This window comes from Heterodontus francisci, chromosome 10 (assembly GCF_036365525.1).
Source record: "Heterodontus francisci isolate sHetFra1 chromosome 10, sHetFra1.hap1, whole genome shotgun sequence".
Taxonomy (NCBI): Eukaryota; Metazoa; Chordata; class Chondrichthyes; order Heterodontiformes; family Heterodontidae; genus Heterodontus; species Heterodontus francisci.
Genome location: NC_090380.1, coordinates 47,169,789 through 47,194,335, shown reverse-complemented (window position 1 = coordinate 47,194,335; position 24,547 = coordinate 47,169,789). Strand labels below are relative to the sequence as shown.

The following is a 24,547-nucleotide window of genomic DNA, read 5'->3' as shown; positions in this document are numbered from 1 at the left end:
TCTGCGAAACTTGGTAGTAAATTTTGGCTCATTTATGCCTGCTATCATTTATAAAAATGCAGTCTATTAAACTTGGAATATTTATCAGGCAGAAGCATATCAAGACAATTTTATCCATTTGTATCATCTGTAAATCTATTAGAATTCCTAAATGCAACTTTTTTTATAAACAAGCATTGACTTTTGACATTCTGCCTTACCTGGTCCCCCTGCCCCATCCTCCCCACCGCACCTCACTCCCCCACCATCCCTCCCCATCACACCCCCATCCACACCTCCACCAGCTTGTTTGTCAAAAATTTCTCTCAGAATTTCTGTGAATCCTCCTTTCCACACCCTTCTACCTTGCTTGCTTCCTGAAGGAAATAGCTGAGCACATAGCAGAGTTGCCCATAACTTGCCACAAATTGGCACCAAATTGAGAATTTCACTCAGGATGTCCACAAAGAGGATTCATGTGTGAATTGAAAACTTCATGATGGTGTACTAGGGAATAATGCTCTCAGTTTTTGGTTAAGGCGCATTGTTGAAGCAGAATAAAATTAACTTAACTCTACATCTAGCCCATGTATACCAGACCTGGAATATTTGTAACTAACACTGAATAAAACATTCCTTGCACTTTCACGAGCACAGAATTGAGAAACATACAGTTGGTATTAGTGGCACACAAACGAGCAAATCTAAAATCAAGCCCTTCAGCAAGCATCAATATCAGCTGGAAAGCTTAATTAGGAAAGTAGGAATAGCACAACTACTTCAAACAGTTTATTGGGATGGCTAAGCCTGCCTTGGCTATTGACTTGAGCTTGCTGAATGGCAGTAAAAGATGCATGTAATGAGTTGATTAGCAGGACTGAAGCATAAAACTGACACAAGAAAATGAATAGCAGTGGCTTAGTGACACAGTCTGTTGACAAAGCAGTTGAATACCTGCTTGGAGTTGTTCTCCAGTTTCTGTACAAGATTATCCCAGCGCTGAGCAAATTCCTCAAGTCTTGCCTGTAACTTCTGAGCTACAACCTTATTTTTCAGAGTCACAAGGAGATCCTGACTCAGCGCACAAAGTTTATCCATGGTCTGTCGTTTCATCTCCAACTCTCCTTTCAGAATCTGTTGATCAAAAAAAGATATAACTAAAAGGGCAGCCATCAAAAGTACAGATCACTCTACTCATCACATTCCAAATATCCTATGAGTAGCTGAAAATATTGCATTTCATTAGTTCTGCAGTGAGTCTCATAAGATGCACATGATTCAATTGACAGTTCATGTAAACTATTCAAGCTTACGGAGATATAAAAAATTGCCAACACCTAGAATACATCCAATACATTCAAAGTAATTTTTGCCTTTGAGCATTCATGGCCGTCACTTGCATATTTCAGAAAACAGACAATAACCAAAACCAACAAGTTCTTATGCAAAGCAGCAGGATATGATCCGCACAAGTCTGCCTACTGCCAGGGGGTAACTGTTACAGCTGAGCACTCAGACAAAAAAACAATCAAATTGCAACAATTTTTCCCCACTCCCCCAAAGGTCTGGACTTTTGATAATTTAGGGTTCCAAAGGCCTATTATATTTTACCCAAATGCCCAATCTTCATGGGCTACCAATGGGTTCAGGTCCCATCAATTAGCTGGCTACATTATATAGCTGCATTTGACCAGACTATCCCCCAATTGGAGTAGCCCTCCTAGCACCATTAGTAGCAACGAAATAGAGGAGGAAAGAAGAGGAGAGGAGAAAAGATAGTTCCAGATCTGAGGAATCAAAATGATGTTAGAGCATATGGGGAGACAGAAATGAGTTGGTTAGCATGCAATAGGGTGTGGTGCGGTGGTGCTGAGGAATAATCACCAAAAAGAAACCTGGCTGCCACTTCAGGACACTAACATTAGAGTTGGGCTTAACAGCGTCTGAGAGGCTGCAGTAATGATATCACTCATGATTCAAGAAGATGTGTCTCACTTAATTGGGAGTAAGAAACCTTTCCTGGCTGACTTTTTGCATTTTTTCCCCGCTCAGATCAAATGAATTTTGAGGCTGTTCCGAGGAAGGGTTTGTGCCTGAAACATCAACGGACTTGCATTTTCTCAATGGATGCTCCTAACCTGCTGAACGTCTCCAGTGTTTTCTGTCTTTGTTTGAGGCAATTTGCTTTATTAGGCAGCTAAAAACATATGAATTAGGAGGAGTAGGCCACTTGGCCCTTCGAACCTGCTCCACCATTCAATAAGTTCATGGTTGATCTGCTTGTAACCTCAACTCCACATTTCCACCTACCCCCAATAAGCTTTCACCCCCTTGCTTATCAAGAATCTATCTACCTCTGCCTTAAAAATATTTAAAGAATGTGCTTCCACTGCCTTTTGAGGAAGAGAGTTCCAAAGACTCACAACCCGCAGAGAAAAAAATCTCCTCATTTCTGTCTTAAATGGGTGACCCCTTATTTTTAAATAGTGACCCTGAGTTCTAGATTCTCCCACAAGGGGAAACATCCTTTCCACATCCATCCTGTCAAGACCCCTCAGGATCTTATATGTTTCAATCAAGTCGTCTCTTACTCTTCTAAACTCCAGCGGATACAAGCATAGCCTGTCCAACCTTTCCTCATAAGACAGCCCACCCATTCCAGGTTATTAGTCTAGTAAACCTTCTCTGAACTGCTTCCAATGCATTTACATCCTTCCTTAAATAAGGAGAACAATACTGTACTCCAGATGAGGTCTCACCAATATCCTGTATAACTGAAGCATAACCTCCTTATTTTTGTATTCAATTCCCTTCGCAATAAATTATAACATTCTATTAGCTTTCCTAATTACATGCTGTACCTGCATACTAACTTTTTGTGATTCTTGCATTAGGATACCCAGATCCCTCTGCATCTCAGAGCTCTGCAATCTCTCGCCATTTAGATAATCTGCTTTTTTTATTCTCCCTGCCAAAATGGATAATTTCACATTTTTCCCACATCATACTCCATTTGCCAGATCTTTGCCCACTCACTGAACCTATTTATATCCCTTTGTAGCCTCATGTCCTCTTCACAAGTTACTTTCCTACCTATCTTTGTGTTATCAGCAAATTTAGCAACCATACCTTCGGCCCCTTCACCAAAGTTATTTATACAAATTGGAAAAAGTTGAGACCCCTGCACTGATTCCTGCGGCACACCACTCGGTACATCTTGCCAACCAGAAAATGAACTATTTATGCCTATTCTCTGTTTCCCGTTAGCTAGCCAATCTTCTATCCACGCCAATACGTTACCCCTTACACCATGAGCTTTTTTTTCTGCAATAACCTTTGATGTGGTACCTTATCAAATGCCTTCTGGAAATCTAAGTACAGTACATCCACTGGTTCCCTTTTATCCACAGCACATGTTACTTCTTCAAAGAACTCCAATAAATTGGTTAAACATGATTTCCCTTTCACAAAACCATGTTGACTGCCTGATTACCTTGAATTTTCTAAGTGCCCTGCTATAACATCTTTAATAATAGCTTCTAACATTTTCCCTATGACAGACGTTAAGCTAACGGGCCTGTAGTTTCCGGCTTTCTGTCTCCCTGCCTTTTTGAATAAAGGAGTTACATTTGCTATTTTCCAATCAAATGGAACCTTCTCTGAATCTAGGAATTTTGAAAAATTAAAACCAATACATCTACTATCTCACTCACCACTTCTTTTATGGTCCTAGGATGAAGTCCATCAGGACCCAGGGACTTGTCAGCCTGCAGCTCCAACTATTTGCTCAGTACCACTTCTTTAGTGATTGTAATTTTGAGTTCCTCCCTCCCTTCCATTTCCAGAATTACAGCTATTTCTGGGATGTTACATGTATCCTCTATGATTAAGACTATGCGAAATACCTGTTTAATTCATGTGCCATCTCCATATTTTCCCTTATTAATTCCCCAAACTCACTTTCTATAGGACCAACGCTTACTTTGTTAACTCTTTTATTTTCTAAATATCTACAGAAACTCTTACTATCTGTTTTTATATTTCTAGCTAGCTTTCTCTCGTACTCTAATTTTTCCTTCCTTATCAATCTTTGTCATTTTTTGCTGTTTTTTATATTCTATTCAATGTTCTAATCTTCTACCCATCTTTGCGCAATTATGTGCTTTTCCTTTAAGTTTGATACTATCGTTAACTTTTTTAGTTAACCATGGAATTTTTCTTTCTCGTTGGAATGTATCTATTCTGTGTATTCTGAAATATCCCCTGAAATGTCTGCCACTGCATCTCTATTGACCTATTCCTTAACCTAATTTGCCAGTTCACTTTAGCTAGCTCTGCTTTCATGCCCTCATGATTGCCCCTGTTCAATATACTTGTCTTGGATCCATTCTTCTCTCCCTCAAACTGAATGTAAAATTCAGTCGTATTATGATCGCTGCTACCTCGGGCTGCCTTCACTCTGAGCTCATCAGTTAACCCTATTTCATTGCACAATACCAGTCCAGTATAGCCTGCTCTCTGGTTGGCTCCAGAATGTGCTGTTCTAAGAAACTATCCTGAAAACATGCTATAAACTCCTCATCTAGGCTACCTTTCCCCATCTGATTCTTCCAGTCTCTATGTAGATTAAAATCCGCCAACATGGTCGGACCACTTTACGGTACCAAATATAAAGGATTTCAACATTACCACCCTCTCCAAAGGTGTCAAGTGGAAAATGGCAGAAATAGAATTACTTACATGAAAGAGATAATGAAGCTGTCTTCCTAAAACCTGAGACAGGCAGGAGTGATTAAATGACAAAGGGGTGATGGTGCAAGGCAAAAGAGAGTGGTAAAGGGACAAATAGAGAAACAAAAGATGGATCTAGAGGAGCTGTAAATAGCAGCATCGGGATCATTACCAGTGCCCGCTGTGTGGAAACAAAATGGGGGTAGTGGTTATGATCTGAAATTGTTGAACTCGCTCTTAAGTCGCAGCAGTTGTAACTTGCCTAATGGAATGAGGAGATGCTGTTCTTCGAGCTTCAATCCAGGAGAAACCATGATTTACCTATCCCTTATTCACTGCTCTCTATGCAGTCTCCTCTTATCCAAATGCAGGGTGGGTGATTACTTTGCTGAGCACTCCCATTCAGTCTACAAGTCGAGCTTCCAGTCACTTGACATTTTAATTCTCTTCCCCACTCCCACTCTGATCTCTCTGTCCTCGGCCTTCTGCACAGTTCAAATGAAGCTCAGTGAAAATTCACGAAACAGCACTTCAGCTTTCAATTAGGCACTTTACAACCTTCCAAAATCAATATAAAGTTCAACAATTTTAGGTCATGATCACTGCTCCCATTTTTTCAGACTACGGGTGCTGGTAATGATTCTGCTGTTGCCATTTACAGCTCCTCTAGACCCATATTTTGTTTCTTTATTTGTCCCATTACTATCTGTTTTTGCTTTGCACCATCATCCCTTTTGTCATGTTATCACTCCTGCCTTTGACCCTTTCATAGATATTTTCTTTTGTTGTTTCCTCCCCTCCTCCTGCCTCTGTACTTGCTTAAAGCCTGTTATATCTGTACCATTTTCCAGTTCTGATGAAAGGTTACTGACCTGAAGTGTTAACTTTAGTTCCCTCTCCACAAATGCTGCCTGATCTGAGTATTTCCAGCATTTCTGTTTGTACTTCATGCAGGATGTTAGTGAAGTATTAAGTATTCAACTATAGAAATTCATAGAAGAGTCTGATCCTTTCCTTATCTGACATCCACACATGAGCACTCTCTGGCAGCAGTCCCATAATCATAGTCACCAGATCACCAGATATCTATTTGGAGCAGGAACTCTGGGTGACTTTTCCCCTCAGGGTGTTAAAGCCCTACAGTGCACCTACCATCAGGTACAAAACAAGTTTTAAAAAATAATTAAAATAATTAGAAAGGTTAATGAAATATTGTCCTTCATCTCAAGGGGGCTGGCAGACAAAGGGATGGAAGTTAAGATACAGTTGTGTTAAGATCTGACTAGACCCTAGCTGGAGTACTGCGTTTAGTTCTGGAAGGATAAACTGACTTTGGAAGGGGTGCAGCACAGATTGAACAGAATAAACTGTGGCTAAAAGGGTTAAATAGGGTTAATGAAAATAGGTTGCATAGACCAAGCTTGTACCCTCAAGCACAGAAGATTAAGTGGTGATATCAATGCAGTGTTTAAGACGTTTGAAAATTTTGACAGGATAGAGAGAGAGAAACTATTTCCTTTGGTGGGGCAGTTCAGAACAAGAGAGTTAAGCTATTCAGGGGTGATGTCAGGAAGCACTTCTTCACAAAAAGGGTAGTAGGATTTTGGAAATCTCTCCCAGAAAGAAGGTTTCTTTCTTTTTTGTTGGTTGAAAGGGCTTTACTTAGTATGATGTTGTGTATTTTGAGCTCAGGGGCTGAAACAAGGAAAATTTTGATCCTGAGAACAACTTAAAATTCTCTGGGCTATCTTGGTTTTTAAACTCAATCTCCCGATAGTAGTTTCATTTCCATCATCACTCTTCAAATATACTTAAAAAAATTAATTCAACTAACTATTTAGATAGATGATGTTGCAATTTTACTTCATTACTTACAATACCCTGCTCTGAAGAAAACCTGTTTTGTGTTAAGAATTCATGACATGTGGCTGATTCCTTTAAAATCTATACTGCAGAAAGCCAGTTGGTGAGGGATCGAACTGGAGCCAATCTTGAAACACTGTTATATTTATTTACAGAGTTACACATTACAAGCATACATGTCCTAACCACAGTTTCAGTCTATGTCTATTTATAGCTCCAGCGACCCGGGTTCAATTCTGGATACTGCCTGTGTGGAGTTTGCAAGTTCTCCCTGTGTCTGCGTGACTTTCCTCCGGGTGCTCCGGTTTCCTCCCACAAGCCAAAAGACTTGCAGGTTGGTAGGTAAATTGGCCATTATAAATTTCCCCTAGTATAGGTAGGTGGTAGGGAAATATAGGGACAGGTGGGGATGTGGTAGGAATATGGGATTAGTGTAGGATTAGTATAAATGGGTGGTTGATGGTCGGCACAGACTCAGTGGGCCGAAGGGCCTGTTTCAGTGCTGTATCTCTAAACATAAACTAAACATAGTGATTCAAATCAAGTTAGTGTCCACTACTTACATATAGTTAATCACAATTAATATACAATTAACATCTGTTATATGTTTACAGTTGTAAGAGCTGAAATGTTGGTGTATTGTTAAGTCCCATAGTGAAGGACCTACACGGTTGTGTTTCATTCGACACTAGAAATTGGGTTATCAGACTCACCTTCAAAGACTTTTAGGTTTTGTAGGAAGAGTCAATTAGGTTGTTTCATGCCATTTATTATGAAGATTGATGTATCATGTGAGCAAGCCACAAGTGAAAGTAGACTTAAAAATGATAAAAAGATTTTGCTCTAGCATATACCAGCCTGGAGGGAACTCTCCATTGCTAAAATTTCTCACTATTCAAAGGGCACCCATGAAGGCAAAGATAACCCCTGCTTTCTCTTCTTCACCACACATCTTCATAAACTTCTCTCCCCTGCCTCCTCAACCCTCACCTCTAACAATAAGTGCAAGGAGTTCATGGCCTACTGAGTTACAAAGAACAAGACTATCAATTCAGCTGTTTTCGTCTCCTCCCCTAGCCCACCAGGCCTAACTTCCTCTAACCCTGAAGTTGTATCTTTCTCTAGTTTCTCTCTTATCTCCCTTCATGCCCTCCGAACACATCTTGATGATGAAACTCAACTCTTAATCTCTAGATCCTATTCTTACTAAACTGCTGACCAGCTATGTTCCATTCCTGGATCCTTTGTTAACTGATTTTATTAACTGTTCTCTCTCATGTGCAGTCCTCCTCTACTTCAAATCTGCCATCATCACCCTCTCTTCAAAAAAAAGCCCTTGATCCCTTTGTTCTTGTGAAATACCGCCTCATTTCCAACTTCTTTTTCCTCACCAAAGTCCTTAAACGTGTTGTTGCCTACCACATAACTGCACTAAGACCGCCTATTGCCACCTTCTAATATTGTCCCTCTCCGCCCTTGCCTCAGCTTATTTGCTGCTAAAATCTCCATCTATGCCTTTTGTTATGTCCAGGTGAGAGGGGTCGAGGGATTCCTTCTCAGCCTTTGCCTGGTTTAACCGTAACAGGGTTTAATTTTTTTTTAAAAGTGTTTTAGCTCCCCCTTAGTGAATCCTTGTTCACCGCTTTCCAATGGTAACGCAAAGAATTCAATTCAGACAGGTTTTCTTGGATTTCAAACAAGAAAGGTAGAACTTTATTAATCTTAAACTCTAATCCGGTAACCGACTACAAATAGGCGACGTGACCATGCTGGCATGCATACGCGATAGACAGGCACGCAGATAGAGACAGAAAAATAGAAAAGAATAAAGGGTAGAAGTTTGGGGAAATAGATGGGTTTCTATTTTACTGTCCTTTGAGTTTGCTGTGAAGTCTCTGGTTGCCGGTCAGACTTGCAATTCATTGGGGCCCAGCGTACACTTCAACTTGTTTTGCAGTCGGAGTCTTTTCTCTCTTGAGGTTTACGAATTTTCCATGGATCCGGTTGCTTGGGAGAAAGCGAGAGAGAGAGAGGGAGAGAGGCTTCCTTGCTCCAGCTTCAGTTTCAAATAGCCATCTGCCTTTCTCTGTGGCACAATTCAAAAAACCCCAGGTTGCCCAGCAGGTTAGTCATGTGACTAGCTGGTTTGACCACTTTTGTTTGTGGATTCTGCCATCTTAGCAGTCATCCTGGAATGTGAGCTTCCTCACCTTCACTGTCTGGTGATCCAAGTCCATTTTGAGTTAAATGGACTAAGCAATAGTCCTCTGTCTCTCCAAGCACTGTGTTAGTATGCAAATGTTTTTCCACCCTGATCTGTTTAACAAGTCATTTCCTTGCTCCAGCAACAGTTTATAATCAATGTTCATATGACAAAATTAATATGCACCATCTTGGCGGGGGGTGGGGGTCCGCATGCCACTTTGTTACCTCTAGACTTGACTATTCCATTGCGCTCCTAACCAGCCTCCCTAATTTTATCCTTTGTAAATCTGGGGTCATTCAAAACTCTGCTGCCGAGTCCTAATTAATACCAAGGGGGAATTTTATGCTCACGAGGAAGGATCTCGATTGTGAGGGAATCCGACATTGAGATTCCTGTGCCCCCTCTTTTATCGAAGGCCCACTGAATTTAGTGCCAATCAGGCACTTAACTGAACAGCCTTCCATAATATTTAGGACCCTGTCGTTGGATGTCCTGGCCTTGCTGAGCTGCCGGCCAATCAGAGGCCAGCAGTTGCAGCACCACCGTGTTGGCGGTGGCTGCTGCTGTAGCACCAACAACCAGAAACTGATGAGCACTGCTGGAACTAGGCTTAAGGTAGGTCAGGGTGGGCGGGTCTTGCAGGGTGGGGACATGCAAGAGGCGGGGAGGGGGATCAGCAGCAAGGGCAGGTGGCCCCCTCCTTCCTGATGCCAGGTCTCTCATTCAGGCACTAAGTGCCTTTGAACAAGGGACCACACCCACCTGGAGCTGGCAAGCAGCCATGCTTCCCGTGCGGCGACAGGGCCGTCCACCACATGGGTAATTACAGCTGCAGCGGGAAGAGGCACTTAATTGGGAGTTAATCACCCCATTGAGGGCCTCAATTGGTGGCGGACGGATGGGAAGGCCATTCACAGGCCTTCTCACCGGGAGTAAATTTTGGCAGAGGTGGGATGGTGGTGGGTTCCCTCCCACCAAACCACCCAATTTTATGCTCTCCCCGCCTCCAAATCCACCACAGGGGACAGCATAAAATTCAACCCCAAGTCCCACTCACCAAATAGTATTGGAATACTGAAAATTGTGAATGCAGTTGCATTGAAAGAAAATTATTTTCCTGATACTGATTTCCCATTAGAAGACTATATCTGTAATTTTTTTGTTTGACCGGTCAGAAAATCAATATGCATTATCAAAGCATCAATTTTCTGTTATTGGCACTGAATTTGCTGAAAAAATAACCACGCATGCTCTTACCAATGAGTAAATCAGCCAGTAACCTGACAAAAGGAAGAGATATCTCATGAACTGCGAATTGTCACAAGCTGGCTAATTTGCACCAGTTCACCATTAGCTTTGTGAAAACGGCATCTCACCCTACCCTCCCTGTGAATTTAATCAAGTTGGTGCATTTTTCCATTAAACTCACCACAGACTGCCAATCAACCTCTTGACCAGGAAATGAACAATAAAGAGTGTGAATTGTTGGAGATTTTAAAAATGTCAAATTTTACAATTTAATCTTTTTGTTTACTTTTCCTTTCTGTACATTTTTCTCTCTCCCTTAATTCAATCTTTTTTTCCCTCCCATTATTTTTCTCTATCTGAATTGGCATTGAATACACCCACTTAAATACACCCTCTTTCTCAGTCTTCGCTATGTTTATTTCTCAATCCTTAAATCTCATGAGTTAAGCAGATATACTGTTTCTCCCAATGTTCACCAAGGTCTCAGATGCCCTGTTGCCCTTGGCGCATTGTTAACAGCTCACACTTCCAGAAACTTTGGGTTGGATTTTATTCGCCACTGTGACAGTGGAGGCCTTCCAACATGGAAATGCCACCCTACCGCCCCCACAATATTATGCACGGGGGCTGATTTAACCAGAGGGGGCGGTACGGTGGCACTTCCATTTCAGTGCCATTTCTAAAGGGCTTTAAGCCATTCGCAGAGATTTAAATTTTTTAATGTTACAGTAGTCCGGATTTTGTTTAATAAACAATTATGATATGGAGGCCCTTCCCCAACCTCCCAATGGTCTTTGAATTTGCCTTAATTGACAAAACTTACTTTATTCCCTATCCAAACTTTCCACCCCGACCTTCTAACATTTGCCCTTCAACCCCTTCCCACCATCCCCACAGCCAATTAAAATTGTTTTCCCCGCTCCCTCATCCCTCCTGCCCTGAAAATTTTATTTCTCCCCCCTCCCCACCAGGTTCTCGCCTCAGAACTCAATACGGAGTTCGGAAGGCGCGCAAGCTGCATTTGACGGCGGTAAAATCGGTGTGGGACGGCCGCCGCCTGCAGGTAGATCAATTTACATCTCATTATTCTTCATTTAAATATTTAGATGAAGGCCCCGCTGCTTGGCAAAGGTGATATGCGGCGGGCCCTTCTCGACGTCAGGGGTCGAGGCAGACCTCTCCCGACTGAATTTTACCAGCCCCCCCGCCCACCCACCACGACCCACGGTGTTGAGGGGCTGGTAAAATTCTGCCCTTTGTGTCTAAAAGATTTTTGCGTTGATGTGTGCAGGAAAAAGACTAACTATGGGGGCCCACCATGTGATACCATGTTACAGCAAATTCTGGGCCATTGGAATTAACAGCAAGACAAGCGATTCAGAGAGTGCCATGACTTACCTGTTTGTAAGCTCACTACTTTCCCTTCAGTATTACTATCAGTAGAAGGTGACAGCCTTAAACTGCTCAAGAGTGAGCCAGCTTGGATTCAGTAGGGAAAATGATTTTGCTTGATAAACTTCCTCAGTCTTTCTGAGGATGTGATCAGTGAAGTTGATATTGGAAATCCCTAGGATAAGGTCTCACATCAATGACATTTCATAAAACTAAAACTCCTGAGAAACTAGCGTACAAGGCAGGATGTCTAAAATTGTGGTTAAAAAAAGCATTTGTGAGAGACATAGGGCTGAAGTTTTAGGCCTTGACGGGAGCAGGTATGGAAGTGGGCTGACGCAGAATTTCACGCTACCTGCCGGCAGGCTGGATCCCTGGCTCCAGCCAACCTGCGAGCCGTTTATCCAGCGTTGGGGGGGGCGGCATCAAGGCTACCCGCCTGCAAGTGGCAAGTAGCTGATTTACCTAATTAAAAACCTATTAAGGACTATTTCGGATGCCGACTGGAATTTTCCAGTCGGCCTCCAGGTTCCTGGTAGCACCAGGGAACAGAGCAGCTGTCTGGAAGCTGCCTCCTGGTGGCAGACCATGGAACCAGTGCTCCAGGCTGGCTTAGCCGCCTTCCCTGCCTGCCCGGCTTCAGCTGCAGGCTGCCCTGTGGAGGGTCTCCATTTGACCTCCTACCGTAGGGTACTGAAGCCCACGGCAAAGATCCTGCCATAGTATCAGATGGGGGGGCGGGGGGGGGGGGGTGCTGTGGGGAGTAGAGCAGAGATTAATGTTTGGATTCCTGTTGCATCTTATCCACACATAGATCCTGGATAATATTGGCAATTTGCAGAAGGATACAAATCAGTTACTTAACTGGCCATGCTTACAAATGTATTTTATCTTAGATCTAAAATTAATATATAAAGAAGGGAACAGTATCACTCAGAAAAGTATCACTCAAAACAGTAACAATGACCTAGTCACTGACAACGTTGAGGCAAAGTAGAGCAAATAGAATATTGAGAAACATGAGCAAAACAGTGGTGCATGCAGGAGTTTTATTTAATGCACTGGTCAGACACTTGGAGTAATGTATACCGAATCAATCAAAATGCTTCAAAAGGAATATATGTATTTCACAGGGTGCAGAGAGGAGCAACAAGATTGATCCCAAGTGTAAAAGGAATAAGTTATGAGGAAAAACCAGAGAAGTTTAAGCTCTGGCCTGCAGAGAAAATGACTGGGGAGGGTGAGGAGGAACTTGAATTAAGAAATATAAAATATTAAAGCGTTATAGATAGGGAACCCAGACTATTACTTAAAAGCAAGTCAGCCCTGTAGGATCAGAAAAAATAAAACTTAAATTACTGAAAACAAAATTTAAAACGGATTTTATTTTATTAAGGGATGTGCGCATCGCTGGCAAGGCCAGTATTTATTGCCCATCCCTAAATGTTCTTGACAAAACGGTGGTGAGCTGCCTTCTTTAACTGCTGCAGTTCACGTGGTGTAGGTACACCCACAGTGCTGTTAGGGAGGGAGATCCAGAATTTTAACCCAGCCATGGTGAAGGAACAGTGATGTAGTTCCAAGTCAGAATGGTGTGTGGTTTGGAGGGGAACTTGCAGGTAGTGCTGTTGTGATGTATCTGCTGCCCCTGTTCTTCTAGGTAGTGGAAGTCACTGGTTTGGAAGGTGCTGTCGAAGGAGCCTTGGCAAATCTTTTCTGAAAGGGTGGTAAGTCAAATCAAGAACATTTAGAGCATTCCAAATGCAGTTGGATGTCAGGCTGACTGAATTAGGGTACCATAAGAAATAGAAGCCGGAGTAGACCATATGGCCCCTTGTCTTTGACCCATGTGTTTAATTCTCTAATCTGCTTAACCAGCTTTGATGGGTTCAATGGCCTTTCTTGTCCTTGACTTTTTCTCATGTTTTTCTGAGGGGAGCTTACAAAAGATGTTCAGAATTGTATTTCTTTAATAAACCCCTATGGAAAGATGGTTTTAAAAATGATCTTTTTGTTATTGCTGTCAAGTCAATTTAGTTTTGAAATGACTGTTCTCATCTGCAAAACACAGCAGGGGTATATCAGGAGCTTGCTTGATATCAGCAGATGTCCCTTCTTGCATTTAAATTGATCCATTGCCTGATGACACAGTCGGTTTGTACTTTGGCATGCAGTACCACAGGGCTGTGGAACTGATTCAAATCAGGGATTTAGCGCAAGGTGAGTTCCTGTTCTCATCCAGGGCCAAGAGGAAGAGGACAATGATGTTTTCCTTCTGGAACAGACAGAATTGAGACAGTCACATGGTGTTGCTTATCCCCAAACACAGGGCAGTATTGCCAGGGTCTGAAAACAGGTCACAGACTGCCTTGGTACAAGAGACTGCAGCTGTGGTGGGCACAACACAGGGAAGAAAATAAAATAGAAAACAAGCAAAAAAAGAAAAGAGAAAAAACAAAGAAACACTGAGAAATTAGTGTGCGAGGAATGTATGATTCAGTGTCACTGACTGATGAAATACATAAAAATAGTCTTTAGTGGTACGAGTTTGTCTTAACCAAACCAGCAACATGAATATTCATTACAATGACATCTACATACTCGATAATTATTCACATTAGTGCAAGACTACTTTTCAACAGCTAATCAACTCACCGCTAATTTCCTCAAATTAGCGATCATCTCATTTTGGTCTCTGAAACCAGTTGTCTGAACCTTACTCACTGATTCCTCCTTCTCCTCCAGCCATGCATCAAACAGGCACTAAAACAAACAGGAAGGTTTACATTAAAAACATTAAGTTTCAAACTGAGGAAGTCAGAATGAAACAGCAATACTGTATTTGTTTCTAATAACACATGCGGAAACCATATCAAGTCAATAATTTTTAACATTTTGTTTAAAAATTGTCCTGTTTCTCATGGAAATGTAAAGTCTTTGGTGTAAAGGCAGAGCGGGTTATTGTCCCAATATATTATGTTCAAGTTAGCAGTGCTGGGCTGAAAGATTTTAACTGTGATTTGTCACCAACTGGTTTCCATGGTTCAGCCAGTTACTTGGATGAGGTGTTGAGCAAAGGCAAGTCATAGTTGTGCTTATTCAGAGAGTTTGTTTTGTATAGTTATAGCAGAAAACTGTATTACTAATTTCCATAACCATGTCAAATAAGCTGTAAATTCCCAACATCTGGAAAAAGGGTTGGAATTGCAGCACTGGCACAGGCCAGAAAGATTGAGAACTTTCGCCGAATATTATGAAATTATAGCAAATCGGCTATACTGTTGCTACACTGTTATGAGTATGGAAACAGATTATCAGTTGTAGCTGTATGACTATTTTTCTAAACAATAATTTGGCCAGAGCTTTTGGAAATCTTTACATGATATTCAGAGCATGGCTTGTGATTATTTGTTCAGAATTATTCTACACTTTCTCTTACTCTATAAGGTGGGATTAGACTGGGTGGCTCGTTTATTGGCTGGCGCCGACACGATGGGCCAAGTGGCCTTTCTGTGCCATAAATCTTCTATGATTCTAACATAGGGATAAGGAAAGAAATAAACCTGCATTTAGAGACCACCATAATCATGTTTCTCCAAAACATCTCCGGCAGCTTTATCAACAATGGATAACTCTGAACTGCAATAACTGTAATTATTGGCAATTGTGGCTACAATTTTGTACACAATAAGATGCCATAAACAGCTGGTTGGAGGAGAAATGCTGTCCAGGATGCCAGGGAACTCCCTGCCCTTCTTCAAGTAGTGCTGTGGTTCTTCAACATCCATATAAACCACCCAAACAGGCAGACAGGGTATGGGCTTCAATATTCCAATGTTACAGGAGTACTCATTCACTCATTATCAATGATCATCATGGATTCAGAGCTGCCTTCCACTTTTCTGCCACCAATGTGTACTAATTAGCAGGGAAATGAGGGGGAAATAACAAGGTTGCCTAATATGCCTTGGTTGCATTGGGCTACCATAGGAAAACAGGGCCAGATGGGGCATGCCATTATATCTACCAATACCAAAAACAGCTTTTGGTTAGTGACTGATGTAAGGAAAGTACCAAGGTTGACCACAGCCAATATGAAGAAATGCGGTTACTTCAAAATACTTGGCTCTGATTTCCTTGCCAGAAATTTACCTCAGCATGGGCTAAGACAGTACATCAGAAAGCTTATTGGTGGTGTGACCTACCTGTTCTTCAGTGATGTACTGCCATTTAAAAAGAATCTCTTGCAATAGTACCCAGCGCTCCTCTGTCCATTTGCATATGGCTGCCCATCTCTCTCCAAGAATCTGAAACACAAACAGATTATTAAAGAAGAATGTTACAAGGTTAAGATGTTGCTCTAAGCCTAGGCATCTCCACCTTATATAAAATTCCAGTACAAAGGTCACTAAGGCCCCAGGTTTGCTCTGCCATTCTGGAGGACTCTAATCATAACTCGATAGCAGTCTGCCACAACTGGCAGATACTCCGACTTGACCTGGATACGCCAGGTTTCAGCTTTATATGGGAGTTTCCAGGCATCTCATTTGGGGGCACACTCTCTGCCTGCCCCTAAATAAGGCCACTTACACAATGGGGGAAAGGCTAAGGTAAGGAATTCCCCTTGTTCCCACTTTCTTGCCCGCTTATGGAGGCTAGAGAGCCCAGTTAGGTGAGGCATACCAATCCTGAGAAAGCTAAGTGAACCCCAACTGATGGTGGGTTGAGTGAGGGAAGGGTGTTGACATCCAGACCAGAATCAAGGGTTGGACCCTAAAGACAAAGAAGAAATATTTTTAATATGCCTTCCTTAAACATTTAGAAAACAGCACCTGCATAGTAGGCAGCGGGGAGGATGGGGGGAGGGGGGGGGGCTGCTGTGGCTACAATCTATTACATTCCCAGGGAAAGAGAAAATTGGTACCTCCGCTCAGATGCCTTCCACCTACATTTCACAGGTCAAGAGGGGATGCCATAGATGCCCCAGGCCATCTCCCCCCAACCCCACCAAATACCACTAAAAGCCGCTCCTGCATGCTGACTCCTTGCCCTGGGGACAGCAGCAGAGTTCTATTCTGGTCTATATATTTAAGAAAAAAAGTGAAAAGTACTTTGACTTATTGATGAGTTTGTTTTTGTAACACTGAGCAGGCAACAGAGAGGTACAGCAGCCCCAAGTCTAATAATAAAGGGAAAAACAGAACAGCATTAAGGCTTCTGCTCAAAACATTGCTAACCTGTTTCATTTAGTTGTTAACAGTTTTACATTGGTGGAGTCAAATGTTCTGTAGATATATTTCTTTATAAGAAGTGAACAGAATGCACTTACAAATTACTTGCGACTCTAATTGCCTATGAGCTTTTTATCCAAACTACGTTATGCCATTATACAGGATTGTATGGAACCCAGCTCACTTGTTGCATTTCATATATTTACATTTTGTAGTTGAACTTTTTTTTAAGCTGATTAAAGGCTCCACTTTAGTAAATTAAATAACACTGGCAGCTGGGCAACGATGCAAATGGGACACCAACATTTACTTCATTTATATGAGATATATTATAATTACAGCAATATTACATCTGATATGAAGGGGCAAAGGCACAGGCAATTCAGAATACAGATTGCATTTTGATGCAGAAATAAAATTCCACACTAACAAAATAAGTAATGGGAAGAGCAGCTACATACAAATCACCATGAAAACGACTCAGGTCGAATGAAGCTGCTCCACAAGGCCTGCGTTATCAATTTAGATATAAACTTCAAGATCATTAATAAATCAGGAAAAGTTTCCTACAGGGAATTTCTTCCTGATTAAATTGTTAACCACACTGAATGCTAAGTTTTCATCATCTCAAACTAATAGGGGAGGGCAAGTACAGGGGAAGTACTTTCATTGGAAAAAAACCTCCCTCATCGCAGCCATGTGGGAAAAAAACTTTCTCAACTGAACTCAGCCAAAGCTAACGTAGAGAAAAAAAAGCCAGATTCCTACTTCCAATCATTAAACTGTGAACCTGCTGGAAAATGCATGTGCCTTGATAAGGTTGAGCTCCCAGGCCTTGCCATACCTCACAGTCGAATAGTCTGCCAACATCATACTTGCCAACTGGTCAATGTTTCATGCTGGCAGCCAGTATTTACTCAGTTCTCTTTGTGTTTTCTGGCAGAAATCAGTGCTTTCTACTGCCCTCGACCCCTTTTCCAAAGTCACCCTGGAACTCCCCACAAGTTGCTTGTGTACAGCCTCAAAGTTTGTGCATGTTGGCACATGAGTAACCAGTACTCATGGCAGATTGTTGAGCAAAATGAAATATTACTGAATCATACTGTTTGGGGTAACTCTCAAAGTGAGCTCTTCTACTCCTACAGCAAACCACAACAGGAAAGTGAGTGACCTCTGGGTGTAGCATGTGGCACACCAAGTTTGGTTTGATCTAAAATTACTGCAAAAATGAAGTAAAACAAAAATTTATAGTCTTAATCTGAATGGTTACCTTTTTAAACCTCCTGCTCCTCGTACAATTATTATCCTTGCCTTAAGTGGTTTACTCAAACACTAAAAAAAGTGAATAAATCCAATGAAACATTCTGCAATGAAAGCAAAATACTGCAGATGCTGGAAATCTGCAAATTTTGATGAAAGGTCATCGACCTGAGACTTTGGGCAGAATTTTCCTGGCCCCGGGGTGGCAGGAATAGAGGCGGGGGTGCATTCCTGCTGCCAGGCAAGTTTCCCAGGGAACGGGCCTGCCAACTTGACCCCTCTAAAAAATGAATTAATTTTCATCCCTCCAAGGATGCCTCCATTTTCAGGTGCCCTCATGTTCATCTAACTGCCTCAGCAGCACCCACCTCTCTCGGTGGGGCGGCCGAAGCTCTAGAACTGTTGGCCCTGTGATTGGGCCAGCAGCATCGGAAGCACACCTGCTGTCCTTAAGCTTGGAGGTGGCAAATTAGGAGGCAATCTCTAGGAAAATAGCTACAGCAGTCTGGCTCCCGGCAAGTGTGGGCTTGGGACCCCCATTAGGTCCCAACACTGGGGTCCTGAAGATTATGGGAAAATCCTGCCCTTCAACGCTCTCTCCCCAGATGCTGCCAGACCTGTTGAGTATTTCCAGCATTTTCTGTAGATATTCTGCAGTTTCAGTGGGATTGCCTGCTAGGGTAGTGAGCCATCCAAATCAAGAATTCTCCTGGTTCAGTTCCTGGAATGCATTAATGCCAATGTCAGTGGGCTGGATTCTATGAGCTCACCGCCGATCTCAGCAGCAAGCTCGAAAAATTGCGGGCCTCACGCCGATGATCCACCGCGATCTTAAGCGCGGTGGCTCATTTAAATAGCTAGGGCGCCCTGCCCCCCCCACCCCGCTCCAATCACGTGGAGGGGGTGGGCTGTCCATCCCCAGCAATGGCTGCCTGTGCTCAGGCGCTGACGCCATTTTTAAAGGGCAGTGAGCCCTGCCAGGATATTAAAACTTTTCAAGAGATATTCCCCCATAATTACATAAATAAAATTCCCATGCTCCTTTCCCACCACCTCCCAAAAACAATCACATACACTATTTACCCTTCCCCCCACCACAAAACACTTAGCTTTAACATCTGACCTTTCCCCCCTGCCCAAACTGCACAAAGTTTAAAGTACAACCCTTCACACCATCCCCTACACACCCATGATGTTTATTTGACCACCATGCGCCCCCCACCACCTGCACTGAAACTTACCTCTTATCCCCCCCCACCACCAGCGTCGCGCCTTGTTTCCCTGTACGGGGATCTGAAGGCACAGGAGTGCCGGCCGCCGGGCCACAGATCACGACGTGCCTCAAGAGTGTGGGTGAGTATATTTAAAATAATACATTTTTTCCTGGCAACAAGATCCAAGGCAGGCCTCATCCGGAGCCATCTTCAGGGACCCCCCCCCCCCCCCCACCCCGGATCACAATGTTGAGGGCTGCTTAAAATCCAGCCCAGTATTTCACGGGTTCTCAGCATGTATGACACGTGCCCGTTTGTCAGTATTTCCTGACCAAAGTAAGGACAAACCCACACTATCTCCTGCTTCTCAAGGTCACCCTAGAATATCCTGTAGTTCTCTTCTGTGCATGTATGAAGCTTGTGCACGTGCGCAATCACATCTGTCCCACACTAGCTCATGATTAGCACAGAGTGGCAGGTGGGAATATGAAAAAAATTCTCCACGCTGACCTTGTACGTCAACTGTCAGCTTTTCGCACCAACAGCCGACAATTGCAGAGGTGTGTTAGCATTCACTGTCAAACATTATGTGGCTGGCTCACAATAAAATGACACCAAGAGACATATAAGACCTTCAAGCCTTCTGGGAGATATACTGCTGAAGCTGATCATGTAAATTATCCAGGAAAGACTAAGCAATACAAAATACATCAAGGGGAGAGAGGCAACAGAGATTGAGGCAAAATATACTGGAATTTGGTAAAATGTACAATCAAGGAGTGGATATGTAGATGCCAACCAGAAATGTTTGGTTGTACTCAAGGCAATGGTGGGGGAGGGTGGCAAGGAATGGCAATGACCTTACAAAACAGTGCGAGGAACCATCGATTCATTTTGAAACTGCCTCCATGGGGTCACTGAACAGGATTCTGTTTGAACACACGTACCCCATTGGTTTTCCAGAATATTTTTCTGCTTTCTATTGTAACGTCCAGGTGAGAAAGGTGTCTCGGGGTCCCTCACAGCCTTCACCTGGTCTTACCGTAACAGGATTTAATTTTAAACACACTGTTTTTAGCTCCCCCTTGGTGAATCCTTATTCACTGCTTTCCAATTATAAGGCAAAGAAACCAGCACAAACAGGTTTTCTTAGCTTTAAAGAAGAAAAGTTGAAATTTATTATACTTAAACTCTAATTTGGTTGACGCCTACGGATACACGATGCGCCCATGCTAGCATGCGTATACGATACATACATGCAAATACAGACAGGAAAGAGAAGAATAATAAAGTAAAGAAGTTTGAGGCAATATCTGAAGAGTTTTTGTTACGGTTCTTCGGAGCTCACTGTAGAGTCCTTGATTGTAGGTATATCTTGCTTTTCATTGGAGCCCAGTATTCTTCTTAAACCTTGTTCACTGTCGGAGACTTTTCTTTCTTGGGGTTCATGTGTTTTCAGTGAATTCAGAGGCTTGTGCGAAAGAGATGGGAGCAGACAGGAGAGATCGTCTCAGTCCAGCAACAAACAGTCTTTCGGAGTTCAAACTCTCTGTGGCTAGTTCAAAAAATCTCTGGAACAGCCAGTTAGTCATGTGACCAGCTAGTCCAACCAGTCCTGGATTGTATCACCTTAGCAGTCTCTGGAATGCTCCTCTTACACAGTACCTGGTGTTCAAGGTCCATTGTGGATTGAATGTGCAAGGAATGGTCTGTTGTCCTTCCAAGCACTGTCTGTTAAGATGCAATTGTCTTTTCCAGCCATGGCTGAATTGATTAACAAGTCCTTTCTTGACTCCAGCAACAGTTTAAAATCAATGTTCATGACAAAATTAATGTGCCTCATTCTTGGCAGGGGGTCGCTGAGCATGACACTATCCACAAAAAGAGGTGTTATAAATTTTCGGTTCCCTGAAGATACCTTCTCGGGTTCAGTGCTGTCAGTTGCTCCCGTAAGTGGATCCCAGACCTCAAATTCCAGGACTGACACACACCACCCAATATTTATGCAACAATGCTTCCCCTTGATATAAACTGGATACTGTAAACCCCCATGTGTCCCGATGTGCACTTCTCCAATTGTTCAATAGCACAGCTGCTGAACACTATAAAAAGGTGAGGTCGTTGACAACTCTAGAAGCTGTTCTATTTTGCAGAATATAAATAAGTGAATAAAAGCAGCAAAATTCAAGACCAAAATACCTGATGTCTTTAAACTTATCCTGTAATGCTACCCATAATAGCACAAAACAGCAAAAAAAAAAACTGTTATTCTGAATAACCACCAGAATATTCATTTTTGTCTTATTTCATTTTGGGTCAGCACTCTTAATTACCAGATTGCATTCTTGAAGACTATTGTAGACCAGACTGACACTGAACATTGTTTTTTTTTTCTTTTTTTTTTGTTAATTCTGGTTAAGGAAGCAAAATCTTCACTGCTCCCAGCAACTACCTCTGCTGAGTTCAAATGAAGTAAGTTATCTTAACCCGAGTAGCTGTGAATGATCACTGACTGATAAACTAATTTTCACTGTCTGAAGGAACAGATTGTATCTTGTTCGTACAGGGAATGCATAGGGCAGGTTGTGATTTTATAAGATTGTGGAATGTCATTAAGTTCAGGGGAAGCTTATTTGCATTACTTTTATGATTTTTTGTAACACTTTCAATCTCATGCCACCCTTCAACAAAACTGTCAGCACATGCCTAAAACATGGATATTATCTGAGAAGGGCACTCCAGTTCAGGATTCTCATAACAGTAGATTGGAAAATCAGTTTACCTAATTTTCTCAAAAGGAAAGTACGGCCGGGTTTTCCAATATGAAACATTCCATTTGATATTTTTATCAATGAGTTGAATGTCATTGTAAGGGATGTATGAGTGTTTGCTTCGGGCATTTCTAAAATACTTCAGTGATTTATTTAACAAGATATTACATTGTTGGTGGACTCACCTGGAGATCTAGTGTGCTCTACTTATCATCATTAACAACGGGATACGCAGTGTGTACGGAGGTGGGTGTCTAACTACACTACAAAGAACAAAGAACAAAGATAATTACAGCACAGGAACAGGCCCTTCGGCCCTCCAAGCCTGCGCCGATCCAGATCCTCTCTCTAAACATGTTGCCTATTTTCTAAGGTTCTGTATCTCTTTTCTTCCTGCCCATTCATGTATCTGTCTAGATACATCTTAAAAGACGCCATCGTGCCCGCATCTACCACCTCCGCTGGCAACGCGTTCCAGGCACCCACCACCCTCTGCGTAAAGAACTTTCCACGCATATCTCCCCTAAACTTTTCCCCTTTCACTTTGAACTCGTGTCCTCTAGTAATTGAATCCCCCACTCTGGGAAAAAGCCTCTTGCTATCCACCCTGTCTATACCTCTCATGATTTTGTACACCTCAATCAGGTCCCCCCTCAACCTCCGTCTTTCTAATGAGAATAATCCTAATCTACTCAACCTCTCTTCATAGCTAGCGCCCTCCATACCAGGCAACATCCTGGTGAACCTCCTCTGCACCCTCTCCAAAGCATCCACATCCTTTTGATAATGTGGCGACCAGAACTGTACACAGTATTCCAAATGTGGCTGAACCAAAGTCCTATACAACTGTAACATGACCTGCCAACTCTTGTACTCAATACCCCGTCCGATGAAGGAAAGCATGCCGTATGCCTTCTTGACCACTCTATTTACCTGCGTTGCCACCTTCAGGGAACAGTGGACCTGAACACCCAAATCTCTCTGGACATCAATTTTCCCCAGGACTTTTCCATTTACTGTATAGTTCACTCTTGAATTGGATCTTCCAAAATGCATCACCTCGCATTTGCCCTGATTGAACTCCATCTGCCATTTCTCTGCCCAACTCTCCAATCTATCTATATTCTGCTGTATTCTCTGACAGTCCCCTTCACTATCTGCTACTCCACCAATCTTAGTGTCGTCTGCAAAAAAGCTAATCAGTCCACCTATACTTTCCTCCAAATCATTAATGTATATCACAAACAGTGGTCCCAGCACGGATCCCTGTGGAACACCACTGGTCACACGTCTCCATTTTGAGAAACTCCCTTCTACTGCTACTCTCTGTCTCCTGTTGCCCAGCCAGTTCTTTATCCATCTAGCTAGTACACCTTGGACCCCAAGCGCCTTCACTTTCTCCATCAGCCTGCCATGGGGAACCTTATCAAACGCCTTACTGAATTATGGCTCGTTTTTAAGAGGAAGCTCAAAGGTCGCCATCCCAATTATTGATTCATATTGGTACCTGACCTGCCAGTAGACAGTCATTTAGCAACAAGTTGACAAGATGGTGAAAGTGCTTTGATCTTTCTGGTCTTCCTTCAATTACAACAAATCACAGTGCATGCAAACCTGGTGGTATTTAGGACGTGCATCCTAACAGTTCTCTTTCACGGTTCACTTAAGAATTAAGTACAACAAAAGGACTTCTTCTGGCCCATAAATGAGATTGAGGGCCACATATTATTGTATTAATTATGCAATTTAGCTATGGTACCTGTACAGATTAGGCTTGCTGTGTTATACTCATTGTGGTATCTTTTGTTGGTCTAATAATCAAAAGTTAATTATAATGTTCAATCCTTGCAGAATAAATTATTTTTTGCTTCAAAAGCAAAAGCTAAAAAAATTTAAGGTGCTGGAAAATGCCTGAAAACATATTACAAAAAATAACTCAATTTTCCAAGCCCTTTAGGAAATAAAGCTCACGTCTTCAGTGCTCAGGATCACTGTCAGAGATTTTTAAGTTACTAATGTAATAAAAATCAACTTGATAAATGATGGGACGTTGGACAGCCCAAATTTACATAAAGCTCTTTTTGCACTGAACTTTTGTTTTAATTACACGCTTCCACATGTCACAGGCATGGCTTTCGGATTCCAGTTTTCAGAGAAAATCAAGCTGTCTTGCAAATGATGATCCCAAATATAATGGAATCCCAAATGATAAAAATGCATTTAACTTAACTCAATCACCATAAAGCAGAAGCCCTGGTCAAAGGCCGACATTCAGGGCTACACTTGACTTGTCAGTTTTTATTTTCTGTTTTCTGGGTTGACATGTATTAACATTCACTGTTTATGCTTAAGAATGGGTTGAGGTACAAGGAGACAGCCTGCATTAATGGAGCTGATTTACAACCTGTGTCTTGATCTTCAAAAGAGCTGGGGGGAAAAAATACAATTAAAAATCTTTAATTGTATTCTTGTCCTTGCTGGTGACTCTTTGGGGTATTTTCACCTTCACCGCTTGATTTCAAAGGAAATAAAAATCAGGCAGGTTCTAGATCAGGTTGGTGATAAGTTCTGCTCAAGTGGCAAAGATGAGAATTTTGCCCTTCATCCTTGGTGTCTGCACTCAATCGCAAAACTGCTAAGGCAACATCAACT

The 24,547-nt window shown here is 42.2% G+C and overlaps 1 protein-coding gene across 7 annotated transcripts in view; it reads right to left on the bottom strand.

Moving 5' to 3' along the window:
• dmd (dystrophin) overlaps positions 1-24,547 on the bottom strand; it is a 1,950,296-nt gene that overhangs the window by 1,347,412 nt on the left and 578,337 nt on the right. For all 7 annotated transcript variants that reach the window (XM_068040560.1, XM_068040554.1, XM_068040555.1 and 4 more), the window contains 3 exons: positions 15,625-15,726; positions 14,075-14,182; positions 934-1,113 (listed from right to left, as the gene is read on the bottom strand). In XM_068040560.1, the coding sequence (XP_067896661.1) occupies positions 934-1,113; positions 14,075-14,182; positions 15,625-15,726 (390 nt within the window). The remainder of the gene's footprint in view (positions 1-933; positions 1,114-14,074; positions 14,183-15,624; positions 15,727-24,547) is intronic.